At 41.4% G+C, this 20,358-nt stretch overlaps 1 protein-coding gene across 1 annotated transcript in view; it reads left to right on the top strand.

Annotated features, from left to right (window-relative positions):
• LOC127638490 (neogenin) overlaps positions 1 to 20,358 on the top strand; it is a 143,499-nt gene that overhangs the window by 73,822 nt on the left and 49,319 nt on the right. Inside the window, exons 4-6 of the mRNA XM_052120042.1 lie at positions 30 to 180; positions 10,806 to 10,942; positions 19,068 to 19,222. Coding sequence (XP_051976002.1) covers positions 30 to 180; positions 10,806 to 10,942; positions 19,068 to 19,222 — 443 coding nt within the window. The remainder of the gene's footprint in view (positions 1 to 29; positions 181 to 10,805; positions 10,943 to 19,067; positions 19,223 to 20,358) is intronic.

The raw sequence follows: 20,358 nt of genomic DNA, 5'->3' as shown, positions 1-20,358 counted from the left end.
AGTATGAATCCTTTTTTTTTTTTCTGCAGATTTGGGTGCCGAGGAGAAGCTAGAGACCCTCCAGAGCCCAGTTGCCATGGCGAAAGTTGTCGGGGAGAGCGTGTTGTTGCCGTGTGTCATGAAAGGTTATCCCATACCAGTTATTCGCTGGACGTTTAACGGCCGGCCAATCGATGAGAGGTAAGCGTGTCCAAAGTTTACCTCTGAATAGGATAATAAAGATGTATAATTTTATTAAAATGAAGTACAAGTGGCCAAAATGGGCTTCCTCAGAAGGGTGGCGGGCTTCTCCCTTAGAGATAGGGTGAGGAGCTCAGTCATCCGTGAGGAGCTCGGAGTAGAGCCGCTGCTCCTTTGCGTCGAAAGGAGCCAGTTGAGGTGGTTTGGGCATCTGGTAAGGATGCCCCCTGGGCGCCTCCCTATGGAGGTGTTTCAGGCGCGTGCGTCCAGCTGGGAGGAGGAATCGGGGAAGACCCAGAACTAGGTGGAGAGATTACATCTCCACACTGGCCTGGGAACGCCTCGGGTTCCCCAGTCAGAGCTGGTTAATGTGGCTCGGGATAGGGAAGTTTGGGGCCCCCTGCTGGAGCTGCTGCCCCCGCGACCCGACTTCGGATAAGCGGTTGAAGATGGATGGATGGAACTTATAATATAAATGTCTAATATACATTTATTAGATATAATTCAGAGTCTGATGTTGTCTGAGCAAAATATATTAAAATGTACATGTCGTGGAATTTTTATATTTGCTTACATTTTATTTGCAGTTAGCGAGCAAATTTTTTAGTGCACAATGGGGCTATTGAGAGTCAAGGAATCGACTCTTTTGGAGTCGACTCCCCATCATACACTCCCACCAGTGGACTGAGAGCACGCGTCGGAAAATGTCACGTCAACCACCTGAAAAGCAGACAAAAATATCTGCGTTTTTGAACACCATAATTCCTATAAGTGTTTGCGTCGGTGTCCGTCTTTTTCTCCCAATTTGGAACGCCCAATTCCCAATGCGCTCTAAGTCCTCTTGGTGGCGTAGTGACTCGCCTAAATCCAGGTGACGGAGGACGAATCTCAGTTGCCTCCGCGTCTGAGACTGTCAACCCGCGCATCTTATCATTTGGCTTGTTGAGCGCGTTGCCATGGAGACATAGTGTGTGTGGAGGCTTCACGCTATTCTCCGCGGCATCCACGCACAACTCACCACACGCCCCACCGAGAGCGAGAACCACATTATCACGACCACGAGGAGATTACCCCATGTGACTCTACCCTCCCTAGCAACCGGGCCAATTTGGTTGCCTAGGAGACCTGGCTGGAGTCACTCAGCACGCCCTGTGATTCGAACTAGCGAACTTGAGGGGGTGGTGGCCAGCATCTTTACCACTGAGCTTCCCCTTAATTATTTAAATCTAAATTATGGTTATTTGAGGAGGTTTGAGGAATGTTTATATATGCCTTTAATTGTGATTGTCAATTAATTAATCAGCATACCATGTAATGAATTAAATTCAACATTTTAATCGATTGGCAGCCTAATAAGAAATAAACGTGTCGTGGAGTTTTCATATTGGCTTATTTGTGATTTGAATATGAATTAAATCGCGAACAATCGATTACATAATTTTCACCACAGGCCTAGTGTTTACCGTTCAGCTGTGTGTATCGGCGCTTGCAGTGTTTTTCCTTGTTGAATGAATCATTTAGTGGATTTCTTGGCTCTTTTCAGCACCAGCTAAACAAGTAAAATGATGCCTCGTTCCGTCTCACACTGGCAGCAGTCAGCTTCCTCGCCGCGGCTGGGCATACTAAACCAAACTCTCTACGGATGAGTGCTGTGCCCGTCCCCATGGAGTTTACAAACCGAATCCATTCAGTCTCACTTCACCACACTATCGACTATTCACCTTCTGCCCAAATACCTCAGCATAAAATCTCCCGATTGTCAGGTGGAGGTAATTACTTGCAGTACGTCTGTGTGAATGGATGTTGTAGAGCTCGCGTGTAATTGCGTATATGCATGGCAATGAGGCTCTTATCTGGAACGCACGGCTTAGTGCAGCGTATAAAGTCCCGCGTGTCATTTACACGCCGTAAATGGCCATGAATAGTTTATATGATAGCTGGTGTCTTCTACCTCAATGTGAGGTCCTTGTCATCAAACACGCATGAATAATGTAGAAAGGACGGAATTGTCACGGCATGTAAATCAATCGACCGTGTCCGTTCTCATCTCTTGATGTTGGTTTGGAAATGTTTGCATTGTGGAGATGCAGAAGCGATTACATGCTGTGATATTGCCTCGTCTCTTTTTCTTTGGAATCCTCCTTTGTGATTTTGCCCTTAAAATGGGATTATATTTGCTCCTGAAGTTCCCGTCTAGACAGAAAGTGGTAAAAACTAAAGTCTGTCAACCCTAGCAACAGCAAAGTAATGCAGTAAAGCTCGTAACTACACAGCATGTCCCCCTCACTTTTAGAAATAACTCAATTCATCCCCCATACACACTTTTGGAGGAATAATAATAATAATTTTTATTTAGCTTTATTTTGCATTATTGTAGTGAAAGGTAAAAAAGTTCAGCCGTTCGCCTAAAACGAAGACTTTAAGACCCAGATATCATAAGATGCCAGCTGGTGGCACCTCATGACATCTAAACACTTTTACTATAGCGCAAGACTTATTTTAATTTGCATCACATAAGCAACTACATTTACAAGCTTGTACGTGTGTGATCAAATTGTGTGGTTGCTCGACTGATAGAGCGTTGCACTTGTGATGTAAAGGAGCGGGTACGAGTCCTGAAGAGCACGCAAGCTTAAAGCATCATAGAAGCACCACAAAATGACACGGTTGTGTTTTCATCTCGCATTTGCTCTTTCTGACACCATCGGTTAGGTTTTAGTGAAGCATTCAGGTCATTTTTGATCCAGGAGAGGTCGATCATATTTTGTAAATACCACATAGTTTTTAGTACGGGAGCCAAAATTTGGGGCTTTGTGAAGACTATCAATATACACAGAATACAAATTCTTTTTTTTTTTTTTAAACACACACTCTGACACACTCACTCTCTCCCACACACACACACACACACACACTCACTCTCTCCCACACACACACACACACACACACTCACTCTCTCCCACACACACACACACACACACACTCACTCTCTCCCACACACACACACACACACTCACTCTCTCCCACACACACACACACACACACACACACACACACACACACACACACACACTCACTCTCTCCCACACACACACACACACACACACACACACACACACACTCACTCTCTCCCACACACACACACACACTCACACTCTCCCACACACACACACACTCACACTCTCCCACACACACACTCTCTCCTACACACACACACACACACACACTCACTCTCTCCCACACACACACACACACACACACACACACACACTCTCTCCCACACACACACACACACACACACTCTCTCCACACACACACACACACACACACTCTCTCTCCCACACACACACACACACACATACACTCTCACTCTCTCCCACACACACACACACATTCTCTCCCAAACACACACACACTCTCTCCCACACACACACACACACTCTCTCTCTCCCACACACACACACACACTCTCTCTCCCACACACACACACACACACACACACACACACTCTCCCACACACACACACACACTCTCTCTCCCACACACACACACACACTCTCTCTCCACACACACACACACACACACACACACACACTCTCTCCCACACACACACATACACACACACACACACACTCTCTCCCACACACACACATACACACACACACATGCATCAACATTCATCCGTTCATGACAGTAAATGGAATAATTTACATTGAAAACACCGTAAAGAAGTATTAATGTTGTATACTTGAGTTGTTCAGATATTCTGATGATGTTTCGTTAAAAAAATAAAATGCTAGTTTTATAACTTTTGACCAACGAGTTATTTAGCAGATATGAGTAATAAGAAATTCATTCGAATTACTAATAATTCTCACATTAGATGTTGTATAATATAAATTGTAATTGTCGTTATATTTAGATACAATTTCACAGAAATGTTGATAAAAAATATGTCTTCACATGTATCACACTGGTTTTGCTGTAATTAATGTATATTTTGAAATGTCAAAGAATTTCTACATTTATTTCTATATTAAAAAATAACTTTTATATTTGTCAGTGAACGTGCCAAAAAGATCCATCTTTTTACATGTATGAACCATTAATAACTTATTAACGACTTATAAATATACTTGTAGATGAAAACCATCAGGTTATGAATGATTTATAAGCAAATGCAAAAGGAGGATTAAATAAACAAGGGACGAGTAGAAATTTAACTTGATCTTAACTTAAAGAATATTTATTTAAATGTTGCCTAGGTAGGGAGCACATTAATGTTAGTTTCCATTCAGATTGAAGTCTGTTATGTTTACGTCTATTGTAACGTATTCTCCGCTGTTTCTGTCTCGCCCACCGTCATTTGAAATGACACGTTACGTTAAGGTTGAATTGATCGGATCAAAGAGCCGAGTGGACTAATCATGACCTGTTTAAGATGCTAATGACCCCCTTCAACACACACAAACACACACACACACACACACACACAAGTCCATGTTTCTCGGTTTGAAAGCGGCTAAACGTCTAATTGCGGTTCTTCACCGGCAGTCTGTGCAGAACCGATGATTGCTGACAGACTCCATTTGTGGCGTAATTGCCTCTCTCATGGTGTTTTGGCGGTGTAATGTATTCCTGAGGCAGGATACATTCTAATAATGTGATATTACCCACAATGCCCGATCCTCAGAGGGTTAGACATAGAGTCCATCACTGTGCTTGCGGGGAGGTTTGTGTGCGAGTGTCAATCTCTTGGAGAAAGTCTCATTGTTAGCGTTGCTCCATTGTTTGCTAATCTGAAGACTGTGAGAGAGTTTGAAGAGTTTAAAGCTCTCCTTATCAGCTGAGGCGGTCATACATTACTGGCCATGCGTAAACATACATTTAGACTGTCCCTTGGGTGATACTGCGAGGAGTTTTGCCCAGAGTTTTAAGCCAGGTCTGAAATACAGATATGTGCTGATCTGAGGCCAGTTAATCCTTTTTGTTCAAATTGAAAGAGTGACGATTTTGGATCAGGAAGCAGTTTGTGGATCAGTGTTTTTGGGAAGAAATCGGACGGACCCAGAACATAGTGTGCTTGTAATTGTCTTATCTCACAGCTGAGTCAGATGTCAACCAAACCCCGGATTAGAGTCGGAATGCTATTTGTGCTCTGCGGAAAGCCGGCGGATCACCACGGAATTCTTTAGATGGATTGGGAACGTTTTCCTTCGTGAAAGGCATCACAAGCCCTTTTAACATTGAATCACATGCAGGATATGTATTAGGCCCACTCATGTCTATTATTCAGTTTTCACTTGTGAAAATATCAATTCTTAGTATGAGTAATTAGTTTTGCATTAGTAAAAACTTTAAATAATGTTATTAAAAATAATTTATTTGGTTTTCACTGGTGGTAATGTTCATTTCGGTTATCTGTAACGTGATTGTAACTAGTAAGAAATCCTTTTAAGATATCTTGAATTATTCTTCACTTTCATGATATCTGAAACGCTAAATTTAACGTGTTAATATACATTTACAGATTTCAAAAATGAGCGTGTTCGCTAGGTGCAACATAATTATTGATATCAGGAAAAGTGATTTGCACTAATAACAAAGTAATAGTTGTTATAAATTGTATTTTTATTTTAAAATATATTTATCATATTAAAAAAAAACAAAAAAACAAGTTTTGTCCAAATTTACTATGCGTGTTTAAAAATCAGCCTGGAAGGGTCTGAGTATCTCAGTGAGTATTGACGCTGACTATCACACCTGGAGTCGTGAGTTTGAATCCAGGGTGTGCTGAGTGACTCCAGACAGGTCTCCTAGGCAACCAAATTGGCCCGGTTGCTAGGGAGGGTAGAGTCACATGGGGTAACCTCCTCGTGGTCACTATAATGTGGTTCTCGCTCTCGGTGGGGCGTGTGGTGAGTTGTGCGTGGATGTAGCGGAGAATAGCGTGAAGCCTCCACACGCACTAGGTGTCTGCGGTAATGCTCTCAAGTCACATGATAAGATGCACGGATTGACAGGAGGCAACTGAGATTCGTCCTCCGCCACCCAGATTGAGGCACTATGCCACCACGATGACCTAGAGCGTATTGGGAATCAGGCGTTCCAAATTGGGGAGAAAAGGGGAGAAGAAGAAAACAGTCGAACAGAGTTGATGACCGATTTATCTCTGGAAAAAATCTCTTTCTCCTACAGCAAACACAAACATCGTCTCCACTCTGGAAAGAAAATTCCAACCGCTCAAATCCGTGAAGGAATGAAGTGGTGTTAATGATGGGGAATAATCCCGTTGCTAAAACTAGCAATTCCATCTGAGACGCTTCGTACTGATCGAAGGAATGTAAATATGTACAACACCTGCCTGCATTTATATGTACATTTGTATTGTTTTCCAGTAAAGATATTTAAACCTTTCTTAAAACATCAAAACATAGCTTGAAACAGCATTGTAAGATAATGAGAATATACAGTAAATGAATGAGGAAGTTGATTTTCAAATTTTCTCTACAGTCTGGAATGCCCAATTCCCAATGCGCTCTAGGTCATCTTGGTGACTCGCCTCAATTCAGGTGGCGGAGGACGAATCTCAGTTGCCTCCACGTCTGAGGCCGTCAATCTGCGCCTCTTATCACGTGACTTGACAAAGCGAGCGTGGAGGCTTCACGCTATACAAATCCACGCACAACTCGCCACACGCCCCACCGAGAGCGAGAACCACATTATAGTGACCACAAGGAGGTTACCCCATGTGACTCTACCCTCCCTAGCAACCGGGCCAATTTGGTTGCCTAGGAGACCTGGTTGTAGTCACAGATGATTTTCTTCTTAATAATTTATCAATGTTCGCAAACAGCTGTAAATCTGAACAGGTCTCTGACTCCAGAAAAACGTAGGAATTCTGGGAAATGCAGGATTATAAATCCTAAAACAGTTACGCACCCCCTGAACCCAACGCATCCCCTGAACCCAACGCATCCCCTGAACCCAACGCACCCCCCTGAACCCAACGCACCCCCCTGAACCCAACGCACCCCCTGAACCCAACGCACCCCCCTGAACCCAACGCACCCCCTGAACCCAACGCACCCCCTAAACCCAACGCACCCCCTAAACCCAACGCACCCCCTAAACCCAACGCACCCCCTGAACCCAACGCACCCCCCTGAACCCAACGCATCCCCTGAACCCAACGCATCCCCTGAACCACGCACCCCCTAAACCCAACGCACCCCCTGAACCCAACGCACCCCCTGAACCCAACGCATCCCCCTGAACCCAACGCATCCCCTGAACCCAACGCACCCCCTAAACCCAACGCACCCCCTGAACCCAACGCACCCCCTAAACCCAACGCACCCCCTGAACCCAATGCACCCCCTAAACCCAACGCACCCCCTAAACCCAACGCACCCCCTAAACCCAACGCACCCCCTGAACCCAACGCACCCCCTAAACCCAACGCACCCCCTGAACCCAACGCACCCCCTGAACCCAACGCACCCCCTAAACCCAACGCACCCCTGAACCCAACGCACCCCCTGAACCCAACGCATCCCCTGAACCCAACGCGACCCCCTGAACCCAACGCACCCCCCCTAAACCCAACGCACCCCCCTGAACCCAACGCACCCCCCTGAACCCAACGCACCCGTAGAATGTAGGAATTCTGGGAAATGCCAGATTATAAATCCTAAAACAGTTATGCAACGTCACTTGACGGTTCTGCTAAAGTAAGAATCCCTCAGAAGTTTGATGTTCAGTATAAAAGAATAACTGTTTGATATTTCCTGTAGCAGCCGGGCTTAAACTATTCATCTCAATACATATTTGACCTTTGACGAGTGTGTGGTAAGATAAAACCTGCAAACAAATAAACACACCTTTCCCGAAAGGTTACCGGCAAGTGCGTCAGGACACTGTCAATAACGCTGGCTGCCGTCATAGCTTACTTGGCAATTACATTGTAATCTTGCATCCTTCTTTAGGCATATAAAACTTACAGCAAAACCAAATGTTTCCACACACTGCTGAAATTTAAATAATAATCCTGGCACACACAGTAGAGTTGTTAATGACACCGCATTGATTAATGCGACAGATCTGTTACTCTTTCTCTTCTTGTGCATTCTCAAGCCATCATCTTATTCTAGACTATTTCACACTTTTAGGCTTTTCACAGTGAGCCACAATCTCTCACTGCTTTAAAGGAATAGTTCACCCAAAAAAGAAAGAAAAAAACAAATAGTCTTCCACAGAAAAAAATATTAGCATACAGGTTTAAAATGCTTACAAATTGCCACTTTTGGACGAACTGTTCCTTAAAAACACACTTTTCCCATCATTCTGTTACCCTTCTCATTTATGCATTTGATAAACGCTTTTATCCTTAAGCGACTCATTAAGTGCATTCAATATGCATTCCTCCAATACTGTGTTCTCCTCTGATGGTGGCGTCTATTAGCATCATGCTAAAAGCTTAAAAGACAATTAACGTGGCTCTTGGTATTTATAGACTTGCTTTCCTTTTAATTTCTTTTTAATTAACTGCTCCACACCTTCCCCTCGTCTCGGGTCTCTCAGGGTCTCCTCGTGGCTTTCACATCCACAGTGTCGCTTGACTTCTGTCATCTCATGCATTTAACAAATCCTTCATTGGGTTCAGAGACCTCGTTATAGAGCGGCGCCTGCTTTCTGATTGTAGACAAACAATGGCGACACCGCTTATTATAGCTGCCGTAGCGCACAATGCGTCTCACTGCCGCTGGAGCAAACGTAGGAGTTGAGTACCGCCAGCATGTTTGGGTACTTTGTTCCTATGCAGACACTGTGCAGGGGGTTCTGCCACACCTGGAACATTTCAACGTTTTACGTCAACGTTATGTGAAGGCTGTGAAACTTTTAGCAAGAAACGTTCTTAAATTTTATTGGCACCTTTTGTGTCATTAGTATTTGCTGAACGTTCTCTCAGTGTTAGGAGGAAACATAAACGCAACATTGTTTGAAATAAAAAAAATAATAATTTCAAATAATTGCATTCGTTAACTAAGGCTGTCGATTTACCGAGTTAATTCGGTGTGATTTAATTATACCAAAAATAACACGTAAAAAAAATGTATGCAATTAATCATGTCCCCGGACTGTAATGGTGCGTTCACATACAAAGCGAAGAGAGCATTTAACGCGGTGCAGTTACATACAAAGTCAATGCAACGATGCAAATAGACGCAAATTCAGAGAATGATGCAACTCGAACACGTGAATGAAGCGATTTCGCGTATTCGCGCGAGTTTACATTTTTCAACTCAAGCGAGAAATTCGCATGACGCGTTGTCTTGAAAGCCTATCAGTACTGAGATTCTCTGGATGTCACTGACGTACTGATGTAGTAGCAGAAGAAACCTGGACCCTCCTCCGGTCTTTTTCCGGAAGAGAAGCGGGAATACTCGCCGGTTCATGTTACTCGCACAAACGCAAGTTTAAACACATTTATAATCCAGTGGTCAAACTCGCGCGAGCAATGCAATGCGAGGCGAATATTCTTCGTTTTTTATGTGAGAACACCATTATAAGGATTATTCCTTATATCTGAGCAATTCAAGCATGTAGTACCACCTGTTTCTCCAGGGGGCAGTAAGCGAAACTCCGGCTGTATAGGCAACACGCAGCTTATATAGAGAACAAACCAAACTGACCGTAGACAGCACAAGATGAGAACATGATCTTGTGTTTGAACATCGCTTATTGGAGCGCAAATCCGAAGACGTGTATGAATGTGGTTCTCTCTCCGGCTTGTTGAGTGCGTTACTGCGGAGACCTAGTGCATGTGGAGGCTTCACGCTATTCTCTGCGGCATCCACGCACAACTCACCACACACCCCACCGAGAGCGAGAACCACATTATAGCGACCACGAGGAGGTTACCCCATGTGACTCTACCTTCCCTAGCAACCGGGTCCATTTGGTTGCTTAGGAGACCTGACTGGAGTCACTCAGCATGCCCTGGATTCAAACTCGTGACTCCAGGGGTGTTGCATTAATTCAGCATTTTATTTTAGTAGAAATTGATGCTTTTATGTGACAATATACATAAGAATGTTTTTTTACTAACAAGAGAAACCTCACATGCTCTCAAAATGAGTGCAACTGGTAAATTATTTCATCAGTAGGGGCATTTTTATTTATTTTTTTTAATTGACGTGCAGGTCCAACCCGTCCTCCTCTCCGTCTTTACCATTATTTGTTGTCATTGCTCACTCTTTCTCCTCTGTTTTTGTGACTATTGATTTTTTTCTTCTTGGATTAACTCACCGTATCTCTCCAGTTCCTTGCTGTCTCACAATCTTTTGGGAGGAACAGGAGCGAACTAGTTTGTTTTTCTGCACAAACCTTAAATGAGAATCTCCAGGGAAGTAACTTTCAGTGCCATCAAGCCATAAAGGAAATGAAATCTATACTGTATCCTGTTTTTAATACCGACTCGGGCCCGCTTTACTGTGCCATGTTTGGGATAGTTTGCAATCCTAAAAATGATACAAAGTTTCCTGAAATGAAAAATCTAAATTTTTTGGCCAACAGCTTGTCATCACGTCCTAATCTTTATTTCTCTCTTCTTTTGTTTTCAGCAATGACCGTTTCACTGTGATTGGTGGAGGGAGTCTGCAGATGATGAATCTGACAGAAGAGGATGCTGGGATATATGGTTGCCATGCAGACAACGGCAACATGACCAGCGATATACAGGCAGAACTCACAGTTCGAGGTACGTATCAAACAGTGTTAACTGGAGCTTGTTACAAGTAACAAATTTCAAGTACTTCAACTACAGTTAAATTAACAGTGTACTTACAATGCAGTTACTTTTAAATCTAAGTACAATGCAACAACGCTTATTTACATAATAAGTACATTGTATCAAATGCTTAAGTACATAGTAGTTAAAGACACCTAATATAAAGTGGGTCCACTATTGGCACTTTTCCACGGCACGTTACGGTTCGACTCGTCTCGCTTTACTTTTCTGAGCTTGCTTTTCCACTGCAGTTTACTGCCGCCTCAACGTGGGTGGGATTATAGGCTGATCGTCATAGTTGCGCCGCCTCTACTGCCGTGACATCATCTTAAACGCAACACAAAACATTACTGATCATAAACAATAACATGACCGCTAGCTGTTAGCTACTAGCTCATTGTGCTGCATGAAGCAGTTGTTGCATGGTGATTTTACACACGTGTAACAGTTAAATTGATCTGGTTGTTTTAGAAGCTTCCAGTAGCTGGTCATCTAAATAAAGTGAAGCTTTCAAGCGGAGTATAGAGTTAACATAACAAAACGTACCATCCTCCATCGTGGACCCCAACAATGCCGTCGCCGAGTTCAGGGCACTCTCCCTCCAATTGCTCGCTGGTCTATTGCCATAGATAGCGTCCATTTGGTCGAATCACTTCCACTTTCTTCTGTTTGAACCACTCCGGCTGTTGTGGTCCTTGATGGTTCTTTTTTTTTTTACTTTTCCCTACACTGTTGGTAGGTCCGGTGGTAGCCGTGTGCGGTCAACAGCCGAGACGCTTCCTGAAAGACTTTTTCATTTTGCATCGTTTCGTTCGTCGCTAACGAGTGGACCGTCTGCACCTCGTTTATTGACCACGGCGTTGTTTTGCGCACAGCCGTTTCGTTTTATGATTCGAAAGTCGCGTGAACGAATGATACTGCTATCGCTGTTGCTAACTTTAAAACCAGCGGGTTGATGTCCCGTGTCAAAAATCCAAATCCAGTGACGCCTGTAGTGATGATTCTCCCTGACCAATCGATTTTGACGGCACATTTAGTATCGACTCGACTGAGGTGGTACTAAAAAAGGTATCCGGTACCATCCACAGTGGAAAACCCCCAAAAAGCAAGTAGAGTCGAATTGAGCTGTACCGTGCAGTGGAAAAGCCCCATAATAACATTTACATTTACGCATTTGGCAGACGCTTTTATCCAAGGCAACTTACAGTGCACTTATTACAGGGACAATCCCCCCCAGAGCAACCTGGAGTTAAGTGCCTTGCTCAAGGGCACAATGGTGGTGGCTGTGGGGATCGAACCAGCGACCTTCTGATTAACAGCCCTGTGCTTTAGCCACTACGCCACCACCACTATAACGAGTAGTAGCCAACTATGTATTACACATACCACCCTAGCACTAACAGTAACCCTAGCCCTAACCTAACCCTAAATCTGGAATAGTTGACTCTGATTGATCATGGCATTGTATCTCAATAAATCTCATTTGGTGTCTTTGGAGTGCAGAGTTTTGGAAAGAGGGGGCGTGGCTAATCTAACGGCCCAGTCTCGTGGAAGTAGAAAGGTTAAAATTTGCTTTCAGCACTTTTAAGCTTCATTTTATGCTTATTACAAGAAAAGGGTAAGAAAAAAACTTGATTCACAGGAAAACACCCTTATTTTTCATACACCATTGGCAAAGTTTTTTGTGTTTGTTTGTTTTAAGCATATAACCCACCAAATTTAGTTTCTCTGAAAACGTCTCGTGCATTTTTGCTTATCAAATAAAAGTACTGTATAGTCATGAACAGCAACATGTGACTAAATATACAGTAAACTATTCAAACGATGTTGTATTTTAATATTAATTTGTATATCCATAGAAAAATTTACATTTTGACTCTTAATGACTCTTAATGAGTCGCACACAATTTCTTTCAACCCGAGCTCAATGTTAGTTCTCAGTGCTTTATATGAGAAAGTGGCGAGGGACAATTTTGGCGAACATGCTAATTACCTCAGTTCAAAATGTAACACAATGCACAAAATGCAATGTAGTGGTTTCATACACTACTACACCACTACTGTTGTGATAAAACATGCATACTGCGCGAGTTTGACCGCTGGATTATGAGCCACATGGGGTAACCTCCTCGTGGTCGCTATAATGTGGTTCTCACTCTCGGTGTGGTGAGTTGTGCGTGGATGCCGCGGAGAATGGCGTGGGCCTCCACACGTGCTACATCTCCGCGGTAACATGCTTATTAACAAGCCACGCGATAAGATGCGCGGATTGACTGTCTCAGACATGGAGGCAACTGAGATTCATCCTCCGCCACCCAGATTGAGGCACCACCAGGAGGGTAGCTAAAATTGTAAACTTCAATACAGTAAATATGTGTAAACTCAAACTCACAGTGGTAAATGTGCTGTAAGTGATTTCATCCATGAATCAAACCAATAAGCTCAGAGGTGAATCACCATCCATTCATCCATCTTCAACCGCTTATCCGAAGTCGGGTCGCGGGGGCAGCTGCTCCAGCACGGGGCCCCAAACTTCCCTATCCCAAGCCACATTAACCAGCTCTGACTGGGGGACCCCGAGGCTTTCCCAAGCTTGTGTGGAGATGTAATCTATCCACCTAGTCCTGGGTCTTCCCTGAGGCCTCCTCCCAGCTGGACGTGCCTGAAACACCTCCCTAGGGAGGCGGCCAGGGGGGATACTTACCAGATGCCCAAACCACCTCAGGTGAATCACATTTTTTTGCAAATTGATTATTAGCAAAAAACTATATGAAAATCAGACAACGGTACAAGACTGTGTACTTAACGTCTTTCACGAGGGTACGAACTACAATCCCATAATGCATTGCAAATTACATAATCAAAATATAAATGATTTAATATATGAAACTATTGATTTAAACTTGTTAATTATAAGTATAGAAACAATGTTTTTGCACAATATTCAAACGTATGCATATATAAGTAGTTTGAGAGCGTAGGGATCAATTGAGTGTTGTTGCGAGCCACCGTTTGTTTGCCATGACGTTCCATGATTAGTGGGACTTTCTCTTGAGGATTCATAAATAGTGTGGTTTTCCATCAGGAATTCTGCTATTAAATGCAATTTTTTGTTTTTAAATGAAGTTGAAATGACGCGAACGGACGGCTTCAACAGAAGCATATACGATCGATTAACAACCTCAGCGCTCGTTATCGTTACAAATAAATTCCCCCATTGAATTTATGTATCTGATATCAGTCCGTTGCTGATGCTCTTCGTTAATTTGATGTTTTTTTTTATTGACGATACCACGTTATAAGTTGAACGCGGATCTGTTGTTCAGACGAATACGCAATGATATTGTTGCGCGGTGGGCCTCGCTAATTACATGTTTTCGTAAAACCACTCTTATGTAAATGTAGCATTGAAACGTATGCAACATTTGCATAAAAATAGCGTTACAAACTAATTTGACAAAAATTTAAAAAATGGTGTTCCATGCACGAGGCCCTCAAAATTTCCAGCCATCAAGAACAACCGATTATATTACTGTCATAATGTCGACACTTTCAAATTTAGCTCGGACATATCATGTTCAGTTACAGTTTGTGCAACCATAAACGATGCAAAACAGTGGGATGTTTGTTGTTTTAACCCCTCCTGCTGATTGGAGCTGATATAGATGCAGTCGACCTCTCAAGAGACTTTCCAGTAATTCTGACTTTTTTCGGCTTTTTTACCTTTTTGCTAGTTTGTAGAGACTAAGGGACTATTTGCTGTGGTATTTGACTACAGTGACTTGTTTGAATGTGGAACATTCCTGTAAACTCGCTCGGTTCATATTTTTAGCTCTCTTTCAAGACGGTCTGTTTTCATCAATATGCACGTTATTTATGGTGCACTTTCCATGCCAAGTTGTTTTTGTTGTTTTTTTTCTCTTCCAAGAGATATTTCTTGAGTTGAGTCATTAGCTGGGAGTCTTTGCAGAAACTCTGCCGCAACTTCAGACGAATAAATAACGTTCTGCTGTTTTTAAGAGCTTTCCGGGAGATAAGAACTGCACTGGAATTATGGAGTGACCATTTCTTCATATCTCTAAAGCGGAGTGCTGTGTCGGGTTATTAAGCACTGGCATTTTTAATCTCTTAATATCTGCTTGTGAAGTGCAGTCATAAGTCTTCTGCTGGGGTAATTTTAGAATCCGCAGTTCACTGGCTGCGATTTCTCCTGGTTTCTGTCTCTGATCGGATAGAGCAGGCTGACATGCTGGAGTGGGTTGCATTTAAACTGTTAGCTGTAAAATGAAGGATATGTTAAGATATACAGTCTCTGTGATCCAAGATCACTTTACTGTCACATTCTGTACATACTTCAGTGGTACACTCTTCATTACTTCATATTAAGGTGTGCACACTTCAGTTCTGCAGAGTACACACTACATTATTCCATATCAGGATACATTTCAGTCCTGCATACTTCAGCGGTGCATACTTCATTACTCCATATTAACTATTGTGCACTTCAGTCCTGCATACTTTATTACTCTGTATTAACTATTGTGCATACTTCATAACTTTATTAACTATTGTGCACTTCAGTCCTGCATACTTCAATTGTGCATACTTCATAACTTTATTAACTATTGTGCACTTCAGTCCTGCATACTTAAATTGTGCATACTTCATTACTCTGTATTAACTATTGTGCACTTCAGTCCTGCATACTTCAATTGTGCATACTTCATTACTCTGTATTAACTATTGTGCACTTCAGTCCTGCATACTTCAATTGTGCATACTTCATAACTGTATTAACTATTGTGCACTTCAGTCCTGCATACTTCAATTGTGCATAATTCATAACTGTATTAATTATTGCACACTTCAGTCCTGCATACTTCAGTTGTGCACACTTCATTACTCTGTATTAGATATTGTGCACTTCAGTCCTGCATACTTCAGTAGTGCATACTTCATTACTCCATATTTCTTCTACACTTCATTCCTGCATACTTCAGTAGTCCATACTTCTGTCCAGCACAATTCAATTCTGTATACTTCAGTAGTGCACACTTTAGTTCTGCAAACCTCAATAGTACACACTTTATTTGTCCATACAAATTCTGTATACTTCAGTAGTGCACACTTTAGTTCTGCAAACCTCAATAGTACACACTTTATTTGTTCATACAAATTCTGTATACTTCAGTAGTGCACACTTTGATACTCCATATTTAGTGCGCACTACAGTCCTGCAAACTTGAGTAGTGAACACTTTATTTGTCTATATAAAGTGGTGAACACTTCGGTCCTGCATACTTCAGTAGTGCACACTTTATTTGTCCATACAAATTCTGTATACTTCAGTAGTGCACACTTTAGTCCTGCAAACCTCAATAGTACACACCTTATTTGTCCATACAAATTCTGTATACTTCAGTAGTGCACACTTTTATACTCCATATTTAGTGCGCACTACAGTCCTGCAAACTTGAGTAGTGAACACTTCGGTTCTGCATACTTCAGTAGTGCACACTTTATTTGTCTATACAAAGTGATGAACACTTCGGTCCTGCATACTTCAGTAGTGCACACTTTATTTGTCTATGCAAAGTGGGGAACACTTCGGTCCTGCATACTTCAGTAGTGCACACTTTATTTGTCTATGCAAAGTGGGGAACACTTCGGTCCTGCATACTTCAGTAGTGCACACTTTATTTGTCCATACAAATTCTGTATACTTCAGTAGTGCACACTTTAGTCCTGCAAACTTCAATAGTACACACTTTATTTGTCCATACAAATTCTGTATACTTCAGTAGTGCACACTTTTATACTCCATATTTAGTGCGCACTACAGTCCTGCAAACTTGAGTAGTGAACACTTTATTTGTCTATATAAAGTGGGGAACACTTCGGTCCTGCATACTTCAGTAGTGCACACTTTATTTGTCTATGCAAAGTGGGGAACTCTTCGGTCCTGCATACTTCAGTAGTGCACACTTTATTTGTCCATACAAATTCTGTATACTTCAGTAGTGCACACTTTTATACTCCATATTTAGTGCGCACTACAGTCCTGCAAACTTGAGTAGTGAACACTTTATTTGTCTATATAAAGTGGGGAACACTTCGGTCCTGCATACTTCAGTAGTGCACACTTTATTTGTCTATGCAAAGTGGGGAACTCTTCGGTCCTGCATACTTCAGTAGTGCACACTTTATTTGTCTATGCAAAGTGGGGAACTCTTCGGTCCTGCATACTTCAGTAGTGCACACTTTATTTGTCCATACAAATTCTGTATACTTCAGTAGTGCACACTTTAGTCCTGCAAACTTCAATAGTACACACTTTATTTGTCCATACAAATTCTGTATACTTCAGTAGTGCACACTATTATACTCCATATTTAGTGCGCACTACAGTCCTGCAAACTTGAGTAGTGAACACTTTATTTGTCTATATAAAGTGGGGAACACTTCGGTCCTGCATACTTCAGTAGTGCACACTTTATTTGTCTATGCAAAGTGGGGAACACTTCAGTCCTGCATACTTCAGTAGTGCACACTTTATTTGTCCATACAAATTCTGTATACTTCAGTAGTGCACACTTTAGTCCTGCAAACCTCAATAGTACACACTTTATTTGTCCATACAAATTCTGTATACTTCAGTAGTGCACACTTTTATACTCCATATTTAGTGTGCACTACAGTCCTGCAAACTTGAGTAGTGAACACTTTATTTGTCTATATAAAGTGGTGAACACTTCGGTTCTGCATACTTCAGTAGTGCACACTTTATTTGTCTATACAAAGTGATGAACACTTCGGTCCTGCATACTTCTGTAGTGCACACTTTATTTGTCTATGCAAAGTGGGGAACATTTCGGTCCTGCATACTTCAGTAGTGCACACTTTATTTGTCTATGCAAAGTGGGGAACACTTCGGTCCTGCATACTTTATTTGCACATGATTCCGTTGGGCATTCTATAGAACTGATGGCTTATTGCAAATGCCAGTAGTGTACACTTCATTACTCCTTATTAAAAAGTGTACACTTCAGCCTTACAGACCTCAATGTATGCTTCAGTCCTGCTTATTTAAGCAGTGCACACTTCAGACCTGCCCACACCATCCTCCATAATTTAGTCCTACATATTTCATTTAGTACACGCTTTATTAGGTGTGTAATGAGCTTGCATGACAACATCAGTGTTTGGTGTATCCGATTACAAAGTAATTAGTTACTGTAATCGAATTACTTTTTTAAAGCATTGCATTTTACATTTTTGTAATCAGATTACAGTTATTGGCTTTCAATTAAAGTAATGTGTATAATACTTTAAAAATATGAATTCACATGTGCGTCTGAGCATTTCTGCAACAATGAATGACGAGGAAATATTGACATTTTGAATTTGAGCAGAAAACCAAAAGCGTTTCTTGGAAAAGTAATTTAAAAGTAAAACCATTATTAAGCTGATTACATTTTTAGAGAAGTTTGAAGCCAGATAAACAACATGAGAACAGATTGACTTTCCGTCTTTAAGAATTCACATCACACCACACACCGTCGCTGCTGAAGATCGTTAGTGTAGCAAAGTTCAAGGTGAATGTTTTTCTGTTCCTCTCTTCTGACAGTGTGGAGGAGCAGGTGGAAGATTGTTGATTTTCTTTATCCGTTGTTGATTTTGAATGTGAATGTTGGCTTAAAGACACCGAATCAGTCATACGGGATGTTCTTTTATCAGCTGGTGATAACGAAACTGCTTTTGAATCTAAAATGCGGATTATATTTAGCATCTCTCTGTTCTTGTTTTTCTTTGTTCCTCCCAGTTGGACTGCTTCTGTTACCTGCACTCTAACTTGTAAAAACCATGAGAGGTTGCAAACTAGCACGTTCCATGACAGATGCAGTTGCCATAGGAACTGTTAAAGGCAATTGGGAAGAAAAACATGAGAACTGCCTCCTACCCGTCTCAAAAAGTCACACAAAGCATAGATGGAATTCGCTCCTTTGCACCCTGTCCCACCCCAAGTAGTTGAGTTATCAAAAATGACCAAAAAGCATATCCATAGTTCATATTTGCATTTGTTCATTTCTTCTAGTTCCTCCAAGATTCCTGACGAGACCCTCCAACACTTACGCCCAGGAGTCCATGGACATCATCTTTGAGTGTGATGTCACGGGGTCACCGCCACCCACTGTCAAATGGATGAAGGATGGTGACACGGTCATCCCGAGTGACTATTTCAGAATAGTGGTATGTAAGAACCAGACTGATCACTCAGGAGATCAAATTAAATTTATTTATTTGTTTTAAACACTTTTGGCAAAATTCAGGACATGTCTGAATATAGATTAGAACCCTGATTTGCTAGAGTAAGTAAAATATAAAGATATTGTTACATGTAAAAAAAATAATATTTTTTTAAAATTGTATAACTGCATTGCAGATTTTGCCTAAATTACTCTATCACTTAGTAGAGGCTCACTATTCTGGGACCAAACGTTGGTTCATAGTTAATAATAAATATATTTAAAAATAATAATAATTCAATATTTTGGAATATTATATTTATTTATATTAATTAAATAATTTTATATAAATATATAAACACATTTTCTGTGTATATATATATATATATATATATATATATATATATATATATATATACATATATATATATATATATATTCAAAATACATATTTTATCATCTTCACACAATAACTTCATTAGCTAGGTTGAATGGTTGAGCTTGATGAGTGCAGTCAACATGTAAAAATGTAAACCGGTGTTGCATATATGCCGCGTTTTCACTTATAACTTCATGAAAATAAACAGAACATAAAATATCACATAGCTTTAGCCTTAGTGGAGGTGATTATCATTAAAATGAGCCCACACACAGTATAATCGGATGCAAAGATCATTAGATAATCCACACACAGCACATAATGCGTTATCTGGCTAAAAACACATTAGATATCCTGGATCACATGATGTCATCGAACATATTGTAGTATGTTGTCCAGCATCATGAATTACTAAACCAATCGTATTAGGATTCAAATCGCTGCAACTAGAGGTGGAAGTCATCCAAATATGGGCAGAGAGGATCGTTCACTGTAATTACAAATGGCCACCAGGAGATGGTGCCAAGTACGTGACAGACTCAATGATGACTCAAATGGCACAGAATGGAATGGATAAATTGTTTTAGTAATGCTATAGCTTTTGATTGCTTTATTGTATCAACACACAATTTTACTCAGTTACAGGTGACATGATTGGGAACAAAACAAAACCATTTTTTGGAGCTACTTTTTTTACACCCCGAGATATATAATTTATTTTTTTTTCAGTAGTTTCTTGAGCTGAGAGTAACAGAATCTAT

This window comes from Xyrauchen texanus, chromosome 46 (genome assembly GCF_025860055.1).
Source record: "Xyrauchen texanus isolate HMW12.3.18 chromosome 46, RBS_HiC_50CHRs, whole genome shotgun sequence".
Lineage (NCBI taxonomy): Eukaryota > Metazoa > Chordata > Actinopteri > Cypriniformes > Catostomidae > Xyrauchen > Xyrauchen texanus.
The sequence above is the reverse complement of the archived record's forward strand: the minus strand, read 5'-3'. Positions and strand labels throughout refer to the sequence as shown.